Source organism: Trachinotus anak, unplaced genomic scaffold (genome assembly GCF_046630095.1).
Source record: "Trachinotus anak isolate AG129_WGS33_773 ecotype Australia unplaced genomic scaffold, CSIRO_AGI_Tana_v1 ptg000010l, whole genome shotgun sequence".
Lineage (NCBI taxonomy): Eukaryota > Metazoa > Chordata > Actinopteri > Carangiformes > Carangidae > Trachinotus > Trachinotus anak.
This window is the reverse complement of record NW_027273861.1, coordinates 20,418,856-20,438,836: the sequence shown is the minus strand read 5'-3', so window position 1 is coordinate 20,438,836 and position 19,981 is coordinate 20,418,856. Positions and strand designations below refer to the sequence as shown.

Genomic DNA, 19,981 nt, shown 5'->3' with positions numbered 1-19,981 from the left:
TGTTAATCATCATCATATCCAAATTAACTGAGATACATCAGTTTAATTTCAGATACAAAAGAGATCATGGTGCAGACGATAAGTAGCCTCTACCTCATGTCTTGTTGTGATGATAAAGGGACAAAAACATGTTGTTATTGTGTTGGTAAAAAGTTACAGCTGCAAAATCTAAAAGACAAAAACAAAACGGGTTGAAACAATACGAGGCTGCCCTGTGCCACTGTATGCTAACAAAGTGTCACTCAAAGACTAAAAGCAATAATTTAAAAAGCTTCATGTAGCACAAAGGAGGGCTGTGTCACCAAAATCAGCGTTCATTTCACAGTGGGTCTGTGATATTTGCTTTGCATTAATAGTAATCAACCTGATGTCGCCTGCCTCGAGAGATTCTTATGATTTGATTAAAGTAATAATTTGTGTTTTCATTTATTTCTAACAGAATTAAAGCAACATTAGGAACAATTTGTATGTTAAAATACACCTAGCTAAACAGCGTAAATCACAACCTGTGGACAGAAGGCCGGACCTGAAGACTTTGTTAACTTGGTATTGGACTACAAATAACATATATGATACAGTTAATGACAAAACAATGGTACCTAGCAGGAATAAAGTACAACATGAATTATTGCAACCTCGCCCCTAATCAGCTGATCAGAGAAAGCTGGAGTCACCAAAGATGGCTGCATTTTTTTTTTAATTTTGATGACATAACAGCTATCATCTTTATCGTTTTTCTTTTTCCATGAGCCCAGTACCAGCTGGATAAACAGCATAAACATTTCACAGGAGCAGAGGTAGCTAATGTTGTGTATGGTTTCACTGAGGTATTGGATGTTTGTCCCTCATGGCATTTTTCAGTTTGAAGCCTTGTCAGATAGATCAACACTCGCAGACATTACACTGGATCTGGGGAACACTTTATCAAGCTTGCACAAAAAATATTTTTCAACACTGAGCCATGAAGAAGGAAGGCACAAATCTTAATTCATGAAGCCTCCTTTGCAGTGAACTTCTTCATATCATAAACGATGAAAAACACTGAATGTGTTCGCTTTGGTCATGCCTCCATGCTAAGATGTTGCAAAGTCTTGGAAAACTGCTTAACTAGAGTGCCGACAGCTGCCATGTCGAATCCATGGTTGGATATCTGTCACATGGTGGGCAAACAGTGGCAGGTGGTGTAGCAGACGCTGTGGTTATGCTCTTTGTTAAGGGATGGGTTTTTACCAAGGAGTGCTTGGTAATGTTAAATATCAGGCATAAGCTGCAGAAAACTCCAAATCACGGATTTGTTGTGAATTGCACCGGTGGCCTTGTCATAAGCTGCTGGAAATGTTATTAGTATTTTAAGGAGTGTGAACCAGGATTCATATCCAGACTCCAGTCTGTGGTTAGGTTTAGGCAACAAAAGAAATTTGGTTGAGGTTAGGGAAAGGTCCTTGATTTGGTTAAATGTAAATAAACACGTTGTGTTCACTATAAACTTTTTCTGTATTAAACCAGTCCATGATCTTTCCGTAACCATAACCAAGTGCTGTGAGTGCGTAAACGTAACCATAAAACAGTTTAATAATGCTGTACTCACTATAAGTTGATATAGAACTGCAAGATCAGATATTCTGGCAGAAAACAAATGAATTACATTGACAGAGAACATCTCACTGGTGTGTTCAGTATCTATATTTGTGACTTGCCAGTTGCTGTTGGAAGAGACAAGATGTTAGCTACACATACTTTACTGTTACATCTTTGGTTGGTTACGTTCACTGCATATGTCACTGTTTATCTGTTACCATAGCAACCTTAGCCACATGGCTGTGTGAGTTTGCATGTGTTATGTGGCCCTCTTGATTTAATTTTTAGAAAATATAAGTGGTCCAACCGCCTTAGCATCTGGACTTGCTTAAGAAAAGACAGATTAAACTACGGTCTTTTGTAAGTTATTTTTGTTTTTGTGTAGCTAAAGATGCTTTGAACAGTACGTAGAGCTGTATATATATGCTGTATATGTATATATTTGGAGAACAAATGACGTTTGATCAAGTTTACAAATCTGCTTATCAAATCCAAATCCTTTCAAATATTTTTAGGTAGTTTGTTTGGTGAGGAAGGAAGATATTTGTTTTTATTTCACTCAGCACAGACACAAAACAAGCTTGAAGTGTTTGTATTAAAAGAGATATCACTTCATATTTAAGGATGTAGCTTCTTCTAATCACGTTAAAACATAATCAGTCATTTTAATTGCGATTTAGGGACCAATTACTAGATGAGCATGACACTGACACTAATAGAAACTATGGTAATTATAGAGATGATGGTGTTTTGTGTAATACAAACAACGCAAATAAACAGGTTTTATTAATGTAGAAACCTTTCCCCATTAATGGTACAGATGTCAAGTGAAAAAAAATGGCGCCTCAAGCTTCCAAATGTCACGGTATTTCTTTACTTCCAAGGCAGAGGAATTGCCAATGGAATAAAAATTGTTCCCCCAAAAGGTTGAGAACCCCCTAATGTTCTGACCTTTTGGCAACAGTCTGTCTCACACTGTCACCAGGGGTCTTCATCCAGAATGGGAAACAAAAATGTGACCTTCTGGTTGAAACATTATCAATGAAACGCCACCCTTTGGGCTGTCAAAGGTTTGCTCATCCACGAGTTCCCCCTTGTTTTGTATTAGCTCTTCCTCCCTGCGGTGACTTATGAATGGATGCTTAACCTTTACTGCAGTTTGTTTGCTGAGAATGATACACAGAACATACACTAGAAATATAATAAATGGTAAAATGCGATTGATGGAAAACATCCCGTGGGACTGAAACTGAGAGTTAGTGAACAAGATGCCAGCACAGCGCAGGCCACCTCAGTTATGTTAGTGGTACATGCCTTGTGTTCATTTTCTCCACGTACAATTTTTTTTTGTGATCCTTCCTTCGGCTCTCTACTTTAATATATGCTGCCAAATAAGGACCAGAGCAGCTCAGATAAACAGTAATTTTATACATATTTTCCTTGACACATTTGTAAGATATATTCCATGATGTAATCCCTTGATAACTTTCCCAGATAACTTGAAGGTTGGCCACCAGTCAACCCGGCTGCTGTCAGAGCTGCTGATGAGCAAACATAGTGTAAATGAAGCAGTGAGGTGGAACGGTAACTGAAGCAGATTGAACACGTGTAAACGAACACTCCTCGGCTTTAGTAACACATTCTGGTGCTACTTTCCTCACTATCCGGTGTTGAAACATTTCACCTCTCAGCAGTGAAGAACATATGCAGTTTCTAAATAAAGCCAATACTCCAAAGTAGTTGAGAAAGCTGCAACAAATCTGACAGTTCCAGTGTTGTGAATCAAAGGTGGCAGAAATAAGAACTAAAAGTAGAATTAAAAAGACAATGTTTCATGGTTAAAATCATCTTGGTCCTGAGATGCAGGGTCTTGACATTGCATTGACTGTCTTCTTTTTAGTTAATTAATCTCTCCACAATTACTTGATGTTCCTGAGTGTTTGACCATCTCCAACCTAACTGATCATATATATCATTTGTCACATATCATTTGTCTTTACCCCAATGTACGATCCATAGGAGTGTAGGCACAAAAATTACTTTGTTTGGGTTGAAATAAGTACCTTCTTAGGCTTAGAGCACCCTTTTCATCATGGTTACAGTAATAAACATGCAGTTAAGGTTTTCTTAATTTCTGAAGCTCTGTTACAGTCACTGTTAGGTTGTTGGTTATCTTTCTGATATACATTCAGTGTGAATTATCTTATCTATACATGTGTGCCTTTCTAATCTATGTCCAGTCAGTTCAGTTTGCCACAGGTGGAATCCAGTCGAGTTCTAGACACATCTCAGGAATAGTTTAAGCAAAGAGGATGCAGCTGACCAAAGGCTCTGGATAGTTTTGTAAATGAGAATTTTCATTTTTTGATTTTTCACACATTTGCAAAAATTTCTAAAAACGTGTTTTCACTTTGTCATTATGGGTTACTGAGTGTAGACCGATGTGAGCAAATTTAAAATTACATCTACAAAACAATAGTGTGTGCAAAAAGTGAAGGGGTCTGAATGTTTTCCGAAGCAGCTGCTTTTAGAAATCGCCCTGTGTGGTAAACACAGCAAATCTCAAAAATGGCTGCACAAATATTAAAATCTGCACATTGTGCCACTGAATCTGTCCCTTTGCCAGACTGTGCGGTGGGTGCAGACCATCCTTGTTCTTTTGGAGCCCTGCCTGTCATTTCTCACCAGGTAATGTGTTTTTGAGTCGCTGGTGAGTGTAGCGGAGCAAGTGGAGCTGTGAACGTGCCCGAGGGCTTTGGAGATGAAGTCAACCTCCTATCATTGATTCACAGATGGCAATCTGGACTGCTGTGAAAAACACAGGAGCAGCAATTTGAATTTGTGGTTTAAAAGGAAATCGGTTTGGTCAGAGATAGACATGAGGAAAGACCGACTGATTTGCATACTAAGGCAGCAGAACATCACATTTACAAGTTGTATATCTTTGCAGAAAAAACATTTCTTACACTCTTAACACTTCCCATGTAGCACAGAGCTACAAAGCACAGGAGAGACAGACCACTAGGACTGAGAGTGTTAACATGGGTGTTATTTCTTATTTAAATACTATTCAGAATTGGACTTGAGTATTCTAACTTTTATGATTTTAACAAGGAAGGCTGACAAAGATCACACTCTTATTGAGGAACAGAATTAGATCACAGCATTTGATAGTACAGGACAGAACATTATGATGCTTTACAATCACTGTTCATTTTACTGTGTGTATATTTATATATACACACACACACACACACACACATGCAGGATGGATGAATTTAATGAAACACTGTTGCTTAGAGAACCGTTTTTTTTTCGTTGTTTCATTATTGTTTCATTATTTTTCATCTGCATTCAGGACACTATGAAATACTAAATTACTCTGAAAATACGGAGTGGCAGATGAAATTTCCTCTCATGCTGCCCTCTAGATCAAATGGTGCAGAGAGGAAAATAATTACAAAGCATCTTTAGACATTCCTTCTCAGCTCCTCCCTTTGTTGTGTTTTGAATCACACCATCCATGCATTGTGTCTTCCTGTAAGCCTCTGCGGGTGTTGACTTCTGCCCCTTGGTTGTGTTGGCTGTGCTATGTTTGCCGAGAAAACCAAAGCAGTGACAAATTCTCATAACAACAACTCAGTGTTTGCAGAACAAACTAAACACCATATGGCCTTCTTTTCCTGTGTGTTGCCTTTGTTTTGATCTTTTCCTCCTTCAGCCATATAGAGTAAAAGTACTCCTCCATCTTTGAATTCCCTCATCTGAGTTTATTTAAGGACACTTCAGCGGGAGACCTCAAGGAATCAAACATTTTCACCTCCATCACTTATATTTCTATTCGGCATTTGGTTTTTTTCACCTGGACAGTTATCCTCTGACCTGCAGTGTTTGACTGCAACAAGCTCAGTGGCTGCAGCCCCAGGTGCCTGCAAGGTCACCAAGCGGAGAGAGAGCCTCAGCAGACGTCCTGTTTGAATAACAACCCACTGTTTGCCGTTGAGGAGCTCCCAGTTGCCTAGGAGATGCAGCAGACCCTGACAGACAGTTAGATAGGATGCTGTGTGATCAAGGATGTGATGTCTCGGGCTGTTTCTAGCTGACAGCCTGGCTACCAGATTCATCGTCAGTCACCTCATGTTTAAAAAAAGTTAAGGTCAGAGAAAACAGTGGAGGAGCGAGACGCGTGGACAGTCCGTGTTCTGCTGGAGCTTGTTTGCTAATGGACAGTAGTTTAGTGGTAACACAATTTGTTGTACAATAATGTAATGTAGTTATAAGTGAATGAATGAATGAAGCACCGCATGTATGACCTGCACTGAAATTGCCCGGAAGTGATTTGGTTGGATCAGAGCACAGGGTTCGCAAAATATGTAATGTCGTTGTCGTCGTCACTACAAGTGGATATTTTGGGCCTAAACAAATTAAACAAATTGTTGTATTTCCTCATTATGTGAAAAGAAAATATAATCTATTTGTTTATAATCTATAATCTAATATAATCGATTGGTTCAAATTAGTTGTGTATAAACAGGGTTAATAGTTACATACTCAAGCTTTTATGACACTGTTTTACTCAGTGTAGTCGTAACTTTCATGAACTAATGGCATTTGTTGAACCGTGTGCCCATGCAAGATCTTAATAACACTAAGACAACAGTTTGCATCAGGATGTATGGACAGCCCTCATATGTGACAGATGTGTTTCATGTTGTGGACCACTGTGAGATGAGAAGTGCTGTACTTCAGGCTTATAGCTCAGATACGTTGCCAGGCTGATAGAAGTGACTGAGAGCGTGTACCTGCAGAAGTCTGTGATAATCTTAGGAAATATTACTGTAGATTTCCTCTAGTGTGTTAGTGCCTATAGTGAATATACTACTATCGCGGTAGCTATAGGAATGTAGTTTATGTCAGTTGTAATGTTTGCAACAACATTGCTTGAATATAATGTAATGCAAAGCCTTTCCTGACGTTATCAGTTAGGGCTCAACGACATGACGTTGTAACTCACAGAGACTGCAGGTTGTGGGCTGGTGGTGGTTGTGCAATGGATTGTGGGCGTTGGTGGGTGCTGCAGAAAATGCAGCAAAAGTCTAACTGCAAACACTGGTACAAAAGGAAGTTTGTAGTGTATATACCTAGGTGGTTATATTAGGTTGCATGGTCAACCTTGTGTACAAAGGGCTGTTGCTTTTTCAAAAAATCAAGTTTGAACAAAAGTCTGAATGCAGCCCTATGTAGAGTCAGTGTTGTTCAGGTCATTCGTGGTGCATCCCCTGACTCACCTGAGTCACTAAGCCAGTGGGTGACTTCAGATTTACTGTTTCAGCGATGTTTTCTGTGAGGCAGTTGCCTTTTAAAAAGGCAGCTAAAATCACAGGTTACCACACATTACGTACAGAGGTCTGCAGGGCTTGCTAGTTAACTCCATTTTCCATTAACATAGAAACACACATTATGTGTGCTCATGGGCCAACAGGACATACAGTAGATCAGACTGATAGCACCTTTCACACCGTGGATGAGAAAGGTACTTTGAATTTTAAATAAAAGGTTAAAGCCTTATTATACAACAGTATATATGTATATTACTGTACGGTACACTTCTATAGTGTAAGCCTGTCAATACCTGGTCCTGTTGCCAGTTTGACATATATAATGATGATTGTCATGAACAGTGCCCCTTAACATGAAATAGTTTTACTCCTAACCTCAGAGATCATCAGAGCACAGTTAACCTTTCAGTTAAATATTCAGAGGCAGTAGAAGTAGATCAGTGCTGTACTGACGCTAAATGTTCATTACTGTGTGTTTTGTTGGTATTTAATTATCTTAAACATCATAATTGCCTGTCAGCGCTCAACAACGGCTGCAAAATGTGATGAATGAGTCATTTTGAATAAACAGCGAATGTCCTAAATTAATGAATGACTTATCCTTGATTTAAATGTATTCAGTACAATCGACATGCTCAACAAACATAGCCTTAATCTAAAAATAACAGTGCCCAGAAGGGTATGACGATCAGTCGGGGACCAAAACGAGGCTCAGTCGCTGCTCCACAGCCAGGCATTAAAGCAAAGGTGTAAGGTTTGCACACAGACACCAACAGATATAAATGGGGGGATGTGATCTGTAGTCATTTGATCAGCAGGAACGTGTTGAAAGCCTGTGGAGAGCCTCTACAACATAGGATGCTGGCTGTGATCCCAGCTTTTGGCCTTTTCCAGAGGAAGTTGTCCAGAATGAGCCTCTTCATGTTCCTGGCTCCTCTTCCTCACAGGAGCTGGCTGGGACTTGACGATTCCATCTGGACACGCTTACCGCCGCTCAGCTCTGTGCATCCCTCCTCTCTCTGTAACCTAATCTTATCTGTTATTCCCCTTTTACCTTTTCATTATGGAGGGAGAGCAGAAATTATACGCAGTAAATGGAACAAATCACATTTTTGTATCGTTACTACTTGAAAAATAATGTGCTAATTGAAGTATAGGTCTCGTGATATTCTATATTTTTCTTACAGTCAATAAATCACATGAAAAGACTAGGGCTGCGATTAACAGTTATTTTTGTTATTGATTAATCTGCCATTTTTTTTCCTTGATCCATTGTTTAGTCTATAAAACATGAAAATATCTGGAGCCTGAGGTTACATAATCAAAAATATTCAATTTACCTGCCATCATCAAATGTTTCTGTTTTTGCCCAAAAACAACTTAAATAATTGGTTTATTATCAAAATAGTTGCAAGTTAATTTTTAACTTTCTACCAACTAGTCACTTAACCAACAATGAATTAATCGTACTAACAAGTAGTTTCTGTGTAGCCAAAGCTCATTCCCCTGTACCAATCAGCCACACTGGCACTTACTTAAATGATTCTTCTTTATGATGAACATGGGGACTATGATTTGTCTTGCGTCAGTTTCCACATAAATTGTTGTGCTGCTGTAAAAACTCACTTGTGTGCTAAGTTTGCAACTTAAAGAAGTCCCCAACAAAGCAACAAAGTCGAGAAGGTGGGGAAGCTGAGGGGTATTGTATGTTGTGTGACATACCCACATTAACACTGTGAGTGGGCATTGCTCTTCTATAATGTGATGACAGAAATATCTGACATTTGGACTGTACAGTACATCATTTTGAATTTCCCTAGGGATCAATAAAGTATTTTTTATATGAAATCTTTTGTCTAGTCAACAGGATCAAGTGTGTATATGTTTGCCTCTCACAGTCCTATTTGATATAATGTAGTGTTATAACTTTTAGGAGTTCCCGTTGCTTAAGTTGAGCCGCAGCCTCTCTAAATGTTTGTGTCCTTCTGTGCTTCTAAGAAACACGCTCACAAACAAATATCCAGAGATTCAGATTTTTTAGATGCCACTGGTAATGAAATTCTTCCCTGGTGGAAACATTAATGGGTAAAACTGTAGATGAATCCTCTCTGTGAACAGGGCTGACCTTGTGTTGTGTTGTGGCTGAAGAATTCAATTTCTTTGTGTAAACAGCAGCATGATGCTCCAATGAACTTATTCTTCTGTACAAGTTACAATATGCATTTGCCAAGTTCCCACTCCAACACTTGTCAGTCACCTTGATGAACTATCATCACTCATAAGGCTGCCTACTCACACAGTACTTTATTTGGTCTGAGCTGCACTTACTGCTCGCTGACATGCTGTCATGTCATTTATCTATGGAAGAACTTTTTTTCTTTTTTTTGCTCTAAAAAACAAAACGAAAAAGAACTAATGCACGATCTATGTTTGGGTTCAGCTCTAATCTGATGGATGCAAAATTCAAATCATGTGAATACTGATACTGAATACTGGAGCATACGACTGTGGCAAACGTTAATGCACTGAAACACTGCTGGTGTGTGGGCCTACATAGAAAACAATGGTGGGGTGGTGTTTTAGCTTTAGAGTTGTATATAATTTCAGAGCACGTTAAGGCACATACCACATATTGCAATGTCCCTGGTTTGATAGCTGTGTATATGCTGAAACATAACTTTATCCAGACATTTAGCTGCACTGTGTTTTTTTTTTTTCTATACACCTCCATAACCACACCACAGCTCACTGCTGGTTTACATCCCAAAATGCCCAAGCATCACTGAAAGACTGCAAGGAAAATATGCAATTATTGTGAAAACGGTACAGTAAATACTGCTGGGCCAATCCTGTCTGTTTTGTTATGTCTGTATCAGATAAAGTTTGGCACTTTTTTCTGTGCTGAACTGCAGCCTACTTCAACATCCACTTACTTCTAAATAGCCTCCAAATCTCCTGTCACTGCCTGTGAAAGCTGTTTTCTTCTGCAGCACCACAAAGCTCCTGACGAGTCATTATGGAAGTTGGAACAGCTGAAAATACACACACTTTCTCTTTCTATTAAAAACACAGGCTTGAGAGAGACGCTGTCAATAGGAGCCGCTGCTAGCTTAGGAGGAGGGAAGTGCGTTGATTGAATAAAATTATAATGTTATGTAGTTAGGTTGTTTCCGTCCCTTTTTTTTTATTCTTAAAAGTCCTTGGCTGAGTATGCAACAAGCAGTATGATGCAGTTACACCTACAGATCCTGGAGCTTAATGGATAATGCAGTGTGCATACTGTCAACTCCCAGGGCAGCAAGTTCTTTCTTTGTGTTTTAAAATTAATTTGTGTGTGAGAGAGTTTGATCAGGTGTTATTGGTGGGAGGAGGAAGGGTATGTGACTCAGTTAAATAAATAGTTCCACTTATCCCGGCATTAGTCATTTTAAAAAAAGACATGGGATTGAGCTCCTCGTCTTTTCTCCTCATTGACTCATAATAGCAACTGTTTGATTGCTTGGACCCACGTAATCTACAGTTTTTTTATGTGTTGATGTTTCTCCCAATCAGCCAACCCCCCGACTCAGTCCCCGGCCCCATGATGGACTGTGTTAGCAGATGATGTGGACCATTTCCAGGGTCAGAGCTTCAAAATGCACTTGGGCCTCCCATGCTGAGGATGCTGAAATGTGTATTGGACGAACGTTTCCTGCAGAAAATGCCAGAAAACTTCCATCTCTAAAGCTGAATTTCAAAATCCCACAAAATCCCACAGGATGATTTGACATTTTCCTGAGTTTATGTCATGTGGGTGATTCTCATATTTGTCTGCAGCAGTGTGTGTAACTGTGTTTGTACATGGGCACCATCTGCTGGTCACATTTGGCAAGCTTCATACAACAGCTGTGTTTTTGTTAGTGAGCTCATTGCGGTGACCCCTCCTGACCCCTCCTGAGTTAAATCAGTACTTTGGCAGTGGGCCCCTCGGGCTCAAGAGCCCTTCTATCTCACCACTTTAATGCTTCATTAAAATGGATGTAGAGTGACGGAGAGACATAATAAAAAACTCTCTCTGACTTGCCATAAGGATGTTATTGTTCTTTAGATGCTTTACAGACATAAGTAAAGGGCAGTAGTTATAGGTTTTATAATTATAATGAAATATTATTTTAAGTATTAATCGCATTACTCACCCTGCCATTAATAACAGTGATTTAACCTATAGGTTGTTACAAGTACTTTAACATTGGCTGATCTAAACACTTGTGCTGCTCTCATGTTGCTACGATTGAACAAACAAAGGAACAAGCACTACCCACAGTAACTCAGGCTTCGTCAGCATGAAACCTCGGCATAAAGACACTGCAGTCACAATGTTTGATTGACAGGTGTTCGATGAAAATTGCAGTGCCGAAGCAGCAGTGAACACTCTTACAGAGATGGTAAAGAAGAGCGCAAAAAGAATGAAGATCTTGGATTTAATCATTTGAACTATTTGAATGAAGCGGTCACACGTCATATACTTGAGATTCAGCATATGGTTCACAGCTCCATTTTCTTGATCGATTTGCTAATGTGGAGGTTGTAAAACAGAGAGATGATGCTGTGCTGATTGAATGAGCTCTTGCAAAATCATGTGCTCTCAGATCAAGATTGTAGTCAAATCATTCTAGTGTCAGGGTCATATTTGCTTTCATCTGCTGCCATCTTAAGCAGTGATAAGCATCAGGACAAAATACTCCTGTCTAAGCAGCTGAGCAGCTGATACAGCCAAACAATCTTCATGATCTCTGAATCCCTGCAATTCAAGAGTGTGAACCTGTCTATTTGATGTTTGATAAAAAATAGACGAGAAACACATTGTAGCTTAAATATGAGGTGTACTGAATGAACCATGTATGTAAGGTAGGAGCAACGTGTTTACAGTCTGGTACATATCAGGGGAAATGTTTAGGTACAAGCAGAGTTAGGACTTTTATTTGTGTATTTTGGCTACATTCACAAGGTTTTGTTTTGGGTAGAGGAGGTTTGGGTCACTGGCCTCCTGTGGGTCAAAGATGAAACTCTGGTTGATCTCTGTTTTTCCATCACCCCCTCATCTCCGTTGGGAAAGCACTATTCACTTGAGATACAAGTAAAAGTTTAAGTGACATTTCCAGAGTTCCAGTTATCTATTATCTCAAGCGGGCTCTGTTTTTAGACAGAGTGGGGCCCCTCTGACCGGCATAATGAAAATCTATCCAGGCTGCAGCCTCTCAACGCCACACAGCTCTGGCATGTGTCTACACACACAGAGCTGTAATCACTGGTTAATGTTTGTGCACTGATGGACTGAGGAAGAAAGCAGATGTAAACTGTTGTGCTTGGTGGTAGTTGCCAGTTTACTTCTGCATGAAAGGAGTGCTGGACACAGCAAGATCACCCATGATACGAGCTAACAACGCTATAATTCAGACCTGGCCATATTTAGGCAGGGCTCAGTGCTATGTAAACAGAGCTTACTGGGGAGGGGAGGGCTCAATCCTGCACTCGTGTCCATGTCCATCAACAGTGCTTGCAGATAGCTCTGTTGAGAAAGGTAATGAAGAGTCTCCAGCTGTAAAGTAAAAGTGGACCTGAGGAGCTTCAAGATTCCCACAAGTGTCTCTGAATATGCAGTCCATCACTACAAGACAGACCAGGGAGATACTTTATGAATTCCTTTGAAGAATGCTGGAGATGGATGACCTGGACCACCTGTCAGGCCTGAGAGATCTGCACAAGAGATCAGCATAAGGCAAAGGCTTTCTTAAACCCCTGCACGGCAGCATGAGCGAGTCACTCTGTGAAAGCTCCGGGGACGCTGGTTCCTTCCCATGCAGCAGCACTCAGCCCATCAAGCTGAAACCGCAGTCAACGTCTGGCTCACCCTGCGGATCCCCCAGGATGTCCCCCTGTGACTCTCCTCGAAACTCCCCCCGCCACTCTCCTCTGCTGTTCCGCAAACTCCTGATGAACCGTAGCATTGCCCTGCAGAGGCGCTTCACCTTGGCACACACACCCAGGTAGTGTTATCACATGAGATATTACATGTAGAGTGGTTTTTTTTCTAGAAAAGCTGTTGTTGTACATGAATAACATCATTTACTTTTGATTAAGAAGCAGTGTTTCTGACACTGTGACCCGGCTGAACTTAAATAAACTCAAGTGCATGGTTTTGTTTCAGGGGCTGATAGGTAATGGGGCGTGTCTCAGTATGACACTAGCTGCTTGTGCACGTTAGCAACATGTGTGTCATGGGTTTTCTGTGGGAGAAAAAGCCCCATTGTCTGACGAGAAGGTAACTGTGGGAAATCACAATTTTGTTGACGTCGGGACTGGTGTCATCTCAATGGACCTCGTTGTTCTTGCGATGAAAGAGAGGGTCTTGTTTTGTGCCTAAGGTGTTTGTCGCTGCATTCAGCAGGCCTGGCGCAGGTCAAACTGTGAGGGGAAAGGATACTATAGCAGCAGACGCACTTCTAAACAGAAAACCCAGGGTCGCAGACAAGCAGGGAGAGATTAGAGACCACCTCGCCACAGTAAATACAGTGCTGACCTTTAATGCCGCACCTTCATTCATTTCATTCCTCATGACTGAAATCAGGCAGCATGTGTCTCTTTTACGTCAGAACAGATCAAGCTGATTAAATTCGTTTGAGTTGCCTAAATTGGCATTTCTTATGTTGAGCTCCACGTAAGAGCTCAATGCGATGGATGGAGATTATGTGATGGACTGAGATTATCGGTCGTCTCAGAACTGAATGTCAAGTATAGATGTCAGAGTGACTTCATGAAGTCACTTTCTGATCTTTAAAATAGAAACTAACCATGTCAGTGCGAGAAAAAGAAGTGCTGCCAGGCAGTGACGTTGGGTGTAGATTTTCCATGTACGCAACCATGACCTGTAGGTCAGCTGAGGAAACTGGTGAGAAAGCTGCATTGACAGAGAATCACCCTTCTGTCTTAAGACATATTTTTCACTCTTGTCTGTACACAGTCAAAACTATTTTTAACATCATGAAAGTATGAGTGTATACAGACGTTTGTAAGAAACTCTTCAATTCAGTTCTTTGTGGAAAGTCATTTAATGAGCTGTGACAACACTTTGATCATTTTCATAGAACACATGTTGCTGTTTCATCTTATCAGGGCTTTAATACTGAGAAATGAAACCATTCCTGCAGCTACCGCGGAAGTCCCTCGGTATTATTAACATGTTGTCAGCATATGGCTGAGGAGGTTTTTCATGTGGTGCAAGCTGTAGTGTTGTTTTTTTCCTGTGGTTTTTGTTGTTATTGTCATTTTCGTCATACGTACACACAACATTACACTTAAAGGAAGTGAAACTAGTCCTTTCAGAATCTTTGAAAAGCCAGAGGAACGATGATCTTATTAAGCACCATTCAGATATTTTATATTAGCACAGACACAATATGCACCTTCGCTTCCTCCATTGGTCTATATTCATCCAGTTAATGCTCAACCACATCCAACCAACACATTTCTTATTAAACTCTGATGAGAAAAGCTCCCCTACTAATCCAACTCACACCCATCTTTCAGAGGAAAGTAATTAAAGTTAACCAAATTTTACCAGATGTGCCTGAGAGTAAAGGCAAGCGATTATTTTATCCCTGGAAATCTGTCCTGCGAGAGAAGTTCACTGAGCAGAGCTTTAAGTAACACTGCCACTGGCAACCTACAATATTTTAATGCACTATAATAAATACAATATATAATAAAATGTGAGTCATTGCAGTTACAAAAAAAAGAGCAAGAAGCTACCAGTGCTGGAGAGCAAATTCATATGACCAAAAATATCATCACACTCTCAGTATATATATATATATTTCACTGTATAGACATTTATATAATGTAGACTGTGAATTAATGTCATACAGACTTTCTGCTCATTTATTTAATACAACGTCAAAACATCCTCTATCAGGGAAATAATACCTAGATGCCTTCCCCTCCTCACCCACATACCCTGTAACTGTCTGCCTGGAACTATGTAGAGGAACCAGCTTGTAAATATGGTGTGTGTATTTACGTCATCCATCATTACATTTCAGTGCTGTCATTACGCCGGTCACCCACGTAATGTTTAAACTTCTCAGTGCAATCTGGCCTCAGATAGACCCCCCCTACCCCGATCCCCTCCCCTCCCAGAAGTTCTCACACAGACATCAGTCCAGTCCAAACCGCAGCAGCTTGAAGGACGCGTGTTTGGCTTCACTTCACACTGACATGAGCCTGTTGTTTGCCTCCAGTGTTTGTCACATTACGTGTGTCTTACTCCCACCTGCTGTTTCGGTGTTTGTGCATTTTTATGCCTCTGCGCCAGTAACAGCATGGGCCAGATTAGATTTTGGTAGTCAAAGGTCAAAGGTCAAGGTCACTGTGACCTCACTTTCTTGTGAGTGCGATATATTTGGAACGCCCAGAGGGCATTTCTTCAGATTTGGCACAAACATTCATTTGGACACAATGAACTGATTAGACTTATCAAAGGTCAAAGGTCATCACTGTGACCTTATAAAACATGTTTTTAGCCATATCTCAAGAATGAACAATTGAACTCAAATGTCTGATAGGACACTTATTACATATTTGCATTTAATTCTATATAGGGGTACACATTTGTATGTCAGGGATTCAAATGTGCTCAAACCATTCACATGAAATTATTAAATGAAATTAAAGTGTTAAATGCTGTTACATCAGGCCCTTAAATCAGATTAATTATTCTACTGATACTTAAGTTTCACACATTATTGTTATGAGGTACTTAACATAAATACATGACCCCTCAACAAATTATGCAAATTTTAGAAGATAATCCTTTATGTCTTTGCAGCATCCTCTTTTGCAGTGTTCATGCAGTCGTTAGGGAAGTGGTTGTGGTGGCTTTTTACTGTTGCCACGCAACAAGTGTCCCTCTATCCAAAGCTGAAATGTTTGAAACTTTAAGTGCTACCAGCTAGGAACACAGGCTCTGCCCTCGCTGCTGTCACTGGCCAGTCCTCTCCTCTGTAAAAAAGATGGCAGTGCTGAAGAAGATGGCCTCAGCAGGGAAAACACAACAGATATACTGCAAGGGACCTGTTTTGATGAGTCACTCACTTGGTTGACTGCTGGGTGCCGGTTCACACAGTTTAGCCAAACCCATATTGTGGCTCGTCTCTCTGCTGGTGAGCCATATACTGCCCTTACATATTTAAAATGACTCAGAAAAGATTTTTTCTTTGAAATGCTGAGAGAAATGCTGGATGTTGAGGGCATCTCAAGATGTTATCATTTACAATCTTACCAACAAATATATCGAAGACTTTATTTCAAGCACACAACTTTAACAGCTCTGTATTGGTGAGATCTCACTGCTGTCTCCTTCAGGTTAATATATTATTGCTGGGAAACTGATGTGGGTTTCTGATGGAGGATGTGTATGTGTCTACGATAGGGGTGTAATCTCACCTCTGAGCCAGTAGTCTGTTGGGTGAGGCACTACCCCATGCTTTAGCGTCTGACTTATTATCATATAATGTGTGAAAAGTTAATGAGTGTGGAGAAGTAGTGAAATAAGTCTTCACACTCCTCCTCTACCTTTTTCACTCTGGCTGACTCTTGTAGTAGTAGTTAGGTTTTACTTCCTTGTTCCTCAAACAACAGGAACATTTCTTATCAGCAATTCTCACTTGTTTTGTCATATAAAAACACTAAAGGGCGTCTTATTTTATTGACATAACAATCTGCAGATAAGTAGAAAATGAAAATGAGTTGCAGGCCTAAGTTAGACCTTTATATGATACTTGAAATTTCATGAAACTGAAGACAGATAGATCAGTCTACCATGTATACTTTTTTTGTAAATGTGTGATTGTTTGTGCTTGTTTGATCCTTCTGTGTGTAAGGTTTTGCTCTGCATCCTTACATGCCCTTCATCACCCCCAGCACCCCCCTTTGCCACCCTGCCCAGCAGCAACTCTAACAATATCCCCCTGTAATTATGTAGCTGCAGGGCTGCAGAAGGAGGGTGTCGGGTCAGGCGGCCCATTGATCTCACGTGTCAACGAAGGCTGAGCCAAGCCAGCTCTGCCAGACACAAAAACACCCGCCAGCCACGCAGTGGAGTCAGATCTCCCTTTAACAAGTTGGGACACACCAAAATGTTCCTCTGTAACTGTCTACTTGTTGGAGTGTTTTCAGTCTCACAAAGCTCCGAAAAGGTCAACACTTGCTGCTTTGGAGTTGCCTTAGATGTCTGAAAGTGCAACTTAAAAAAGGACAGGCCTGTAATTTGATATCAGAACTTACATGTTCATCTTGGCATTGGATATCCTGTACAAATCAGACTCGTCAACAGCTCCTGAGGACTTGGTGGGCTGTCTCCAGCTCCCACAGAGACCTCAGGGGACTCCGCAAGCTCTCACACTACAGCAGGAAGAGGTCAACCCCCGCTGACGCTACCCTGCAGTATCATTGCTCTCAGCAACAACTCAACCCTTCCCCTTTCCTGCAAACAGAGTAAGTGAGTGACTGAGTGAGAAGCAGATTAACAAAGCTACTGGAGGAGTTTCTCACCAGATCTTCTGTTTTATCCAGGACAGTTTGGAGCTGTGCTGCTAAAGACCCTTTCAGGAATGTAGTCAATGTCACATCTGGGATTAGTTTGGGTATTTACAGCGGCAACAATCCAGTGAGAGAGGAGAGACAACTGTGGAAAATCCTTCACTGCAGTGAGCCTTCAGTTACAACAGCTCTTTTTCTACCCCTTCCCTCTGGAGAGACTAATTGAATATCACACTCCAATCAGCCATGTTGAGGCTTGTCTGGTACCTCAGTGCTGGAACTCTGCAACATTCCTGAAAAGTTTTTCCTGCATCCCGAGGCATCCGAACATTAATCAGATCCGTCCTCCATCTGACTCTATCAGTTTTGTCTCACCTGGAATCGTACTGTGTACCAAAACTACATGGAGTCAATCCCAAACCAGGCGGTGGTTCATGGGAGAAAAATAATAGACTGAGTTCAAAAGTTCAAGAACCTTAATAAGATGCGCAGGTTATTTTCTTTACAGTCCAGAGTGTCTCGTATGAGTCAGGAGCGCGAGGAACAATGAACAAAGACCTCCGGTTGACAAGGAAAGGGGCGCTGTCTGGTTTTGGACACGGTCGGAGACACTCGTGGTTGGGGTATGTTTCTAAACTATGCACCCTGCATCTTTTCAGCGCTCATATTCATGAGAGGGAGTGTTCATACAGGCTGCAGATCACAGCTGCACACATGGCTCACAGGGCGGCAGTTAAACTGTCTGGGCAATACACAAAACACTGTATGAAGCTGTAGGACGCGCTGTACAGTCAGTGATTCATGTAGCACTGTTATAGTTGATGTTGGCTGTCACTGCTTTTGTAGGGGCTGTTTTATGAGTAACCTTTTGGTCTAGATTGAATTGTAACAAAGAGAACTGGTATTTGTTAATAGGAAGACACAAGTTTATACTGTTTTTACTTGGCATGATAGATACTTGGCTAATAAATATCGGTAAGGGGAGAAAATGAGGAGACTAGGTTCAGGCCAGATGCTTTATACTGATGGTGTGTTGTATCCATGGTTAGATGAACAGAGACTTATGATTGGTGCAGATTTGATAGAATATTGTCATGGTCTGTCACATGAACTCCATGCGCTGAAAAGAGGGATGCCTGTTGATGAGTGGGTGACCTCCTGAACAACTGGATATCTGTCTTCCTGATAGGGGTGTGAATCGCAGAGTTACTCACAATACTATCACTTTATGTTGCTTGTGATAACGATCGTAACACAATACAGTGATTTTGCGATAGTCGATACTTTGCAAGACGATCGTCTACAATAGATCACGATACCTGTGTAAGTGAAGAGGAAAAAAATATTCTAAAAAAGCAAAAATCAGGAATCGTGTTTATTCACTGCATTGTGGTGTCAGTCTCACAGAATTTGGGAATTTGACAACAGAGATGAAACAAGGTACAACAAAGTGTATAGAGTCTTAGCTTAGTGCCTTTCTAACACAGACACACACACACAGTGACTGCAAAGTGTCCATGTCTATGTGTGCCATCACTCCAGTGTAAAATAGCTTGAAACTGGCAAAGGGCTGAACTGCCCTGTACTGTATAAAATAAATTAATGCAAAAATACACATTCCAAAAAATATATTAAAAAAATACATAAAATAAAGTAAAATAGAATACATATAAAGAAAAATTAAAAATACACATTCAGTGCTTAACAAGCATGATAAACTTTTTTAATGTAAAACCAGACACATTTCAATCACATATCAGTGTTCACACTTGCAGACTGCACACTCTGTCTCAGTTACCTTCCAGCTAGATTTCAGATGACACAAAAATGCCCAGTGTGTAGGTGTGTGTGTGTGTGTGTGTGTGTGTGTGTGTGTGTGTGTGTGTGTGTGTGTGTGTGTTTGCGTTTGGTCACATTAGTAGCAGACTGCTGACCAGCCCACGCCTCGCCATGAAGCGTGCGTGTGTTTACGCCCAGGTGTGTGTCGGTGTGTGAGTGTGAAGGACCTGCTCTGTCCGTCAGAAGAAACCGAGCCTGGCTGCTGACACAGTGCTCCGTGGTTTAACTGTATGAGTGTGTGTTTGTGTGCAGGACAGTGACTCTGGTCTTCCTGGTCTGGCAGTTTGTGTGTGTGTGTGTGTGTGTGGAGTGTTAATGTTGTGTAGTCTTTATCAATTTCATTTGTGTATAATGTGTGTGCCCAGATTTTTGACTTGAAAGAATTCAGTATCTCTGTGATTTGTTTTCTCCCGCCGTCCACACTGTCTGTCATATTCCATCTGTGAGTTTCTTCTTCTGCACCTCAATTTTACCCTCATTCATTTGATAAACGCCACCACGAGGAGTCATGAAGTAGTGACTCTGGTGAATCAAATTACCAGGGGGAATCTGTTTAGAGCATCTTCATGTTTTAATGAAAATATTGATATTTGGTAATAAATAATACAATGTATTACTGTATCATTTTTTTGTCCCACCCCTACTTCCTG

The 19,981-nt window shown here is 40.7% G+C and overlaps 1 protein-coding gene across 6 annotated transcripts in view; it reads left to right on the top strand.

Moving 5' to 3' along the window:
- Nucleotides 1–19,981, top strand: part of LOC139625958 (3',5'-cyclic-AMP phosphodiesterase 4C-like) — a 94,304-nt gene that overhangs the window by 32,783 nt on the left and 41,540 nt on the right. Inside the window, exon 1 of one of the 6 annotated variants that reach the window (XM_071486054.1) lies at nt 12,372–12,943. The exons of 3 other annotated variants lie outside the window; for them this stretch is intronic. In XM_071486054.1, the coding sequence (XP_071342155.1) occupies nt 12,708–12,943 (236 nt within the window). In that variant the 5' untranslated portion in view covers nt 12,372–12,707. Of the gene's footprint in view, nt 1–12,371; nt 12,944–15,375; nt 18,116–19,981 lie in introns of those variants that run through there. 2 more of the 6 variants (XM_071486057.1, XM_071486061.1) reach the window with 2 other exon arrangements.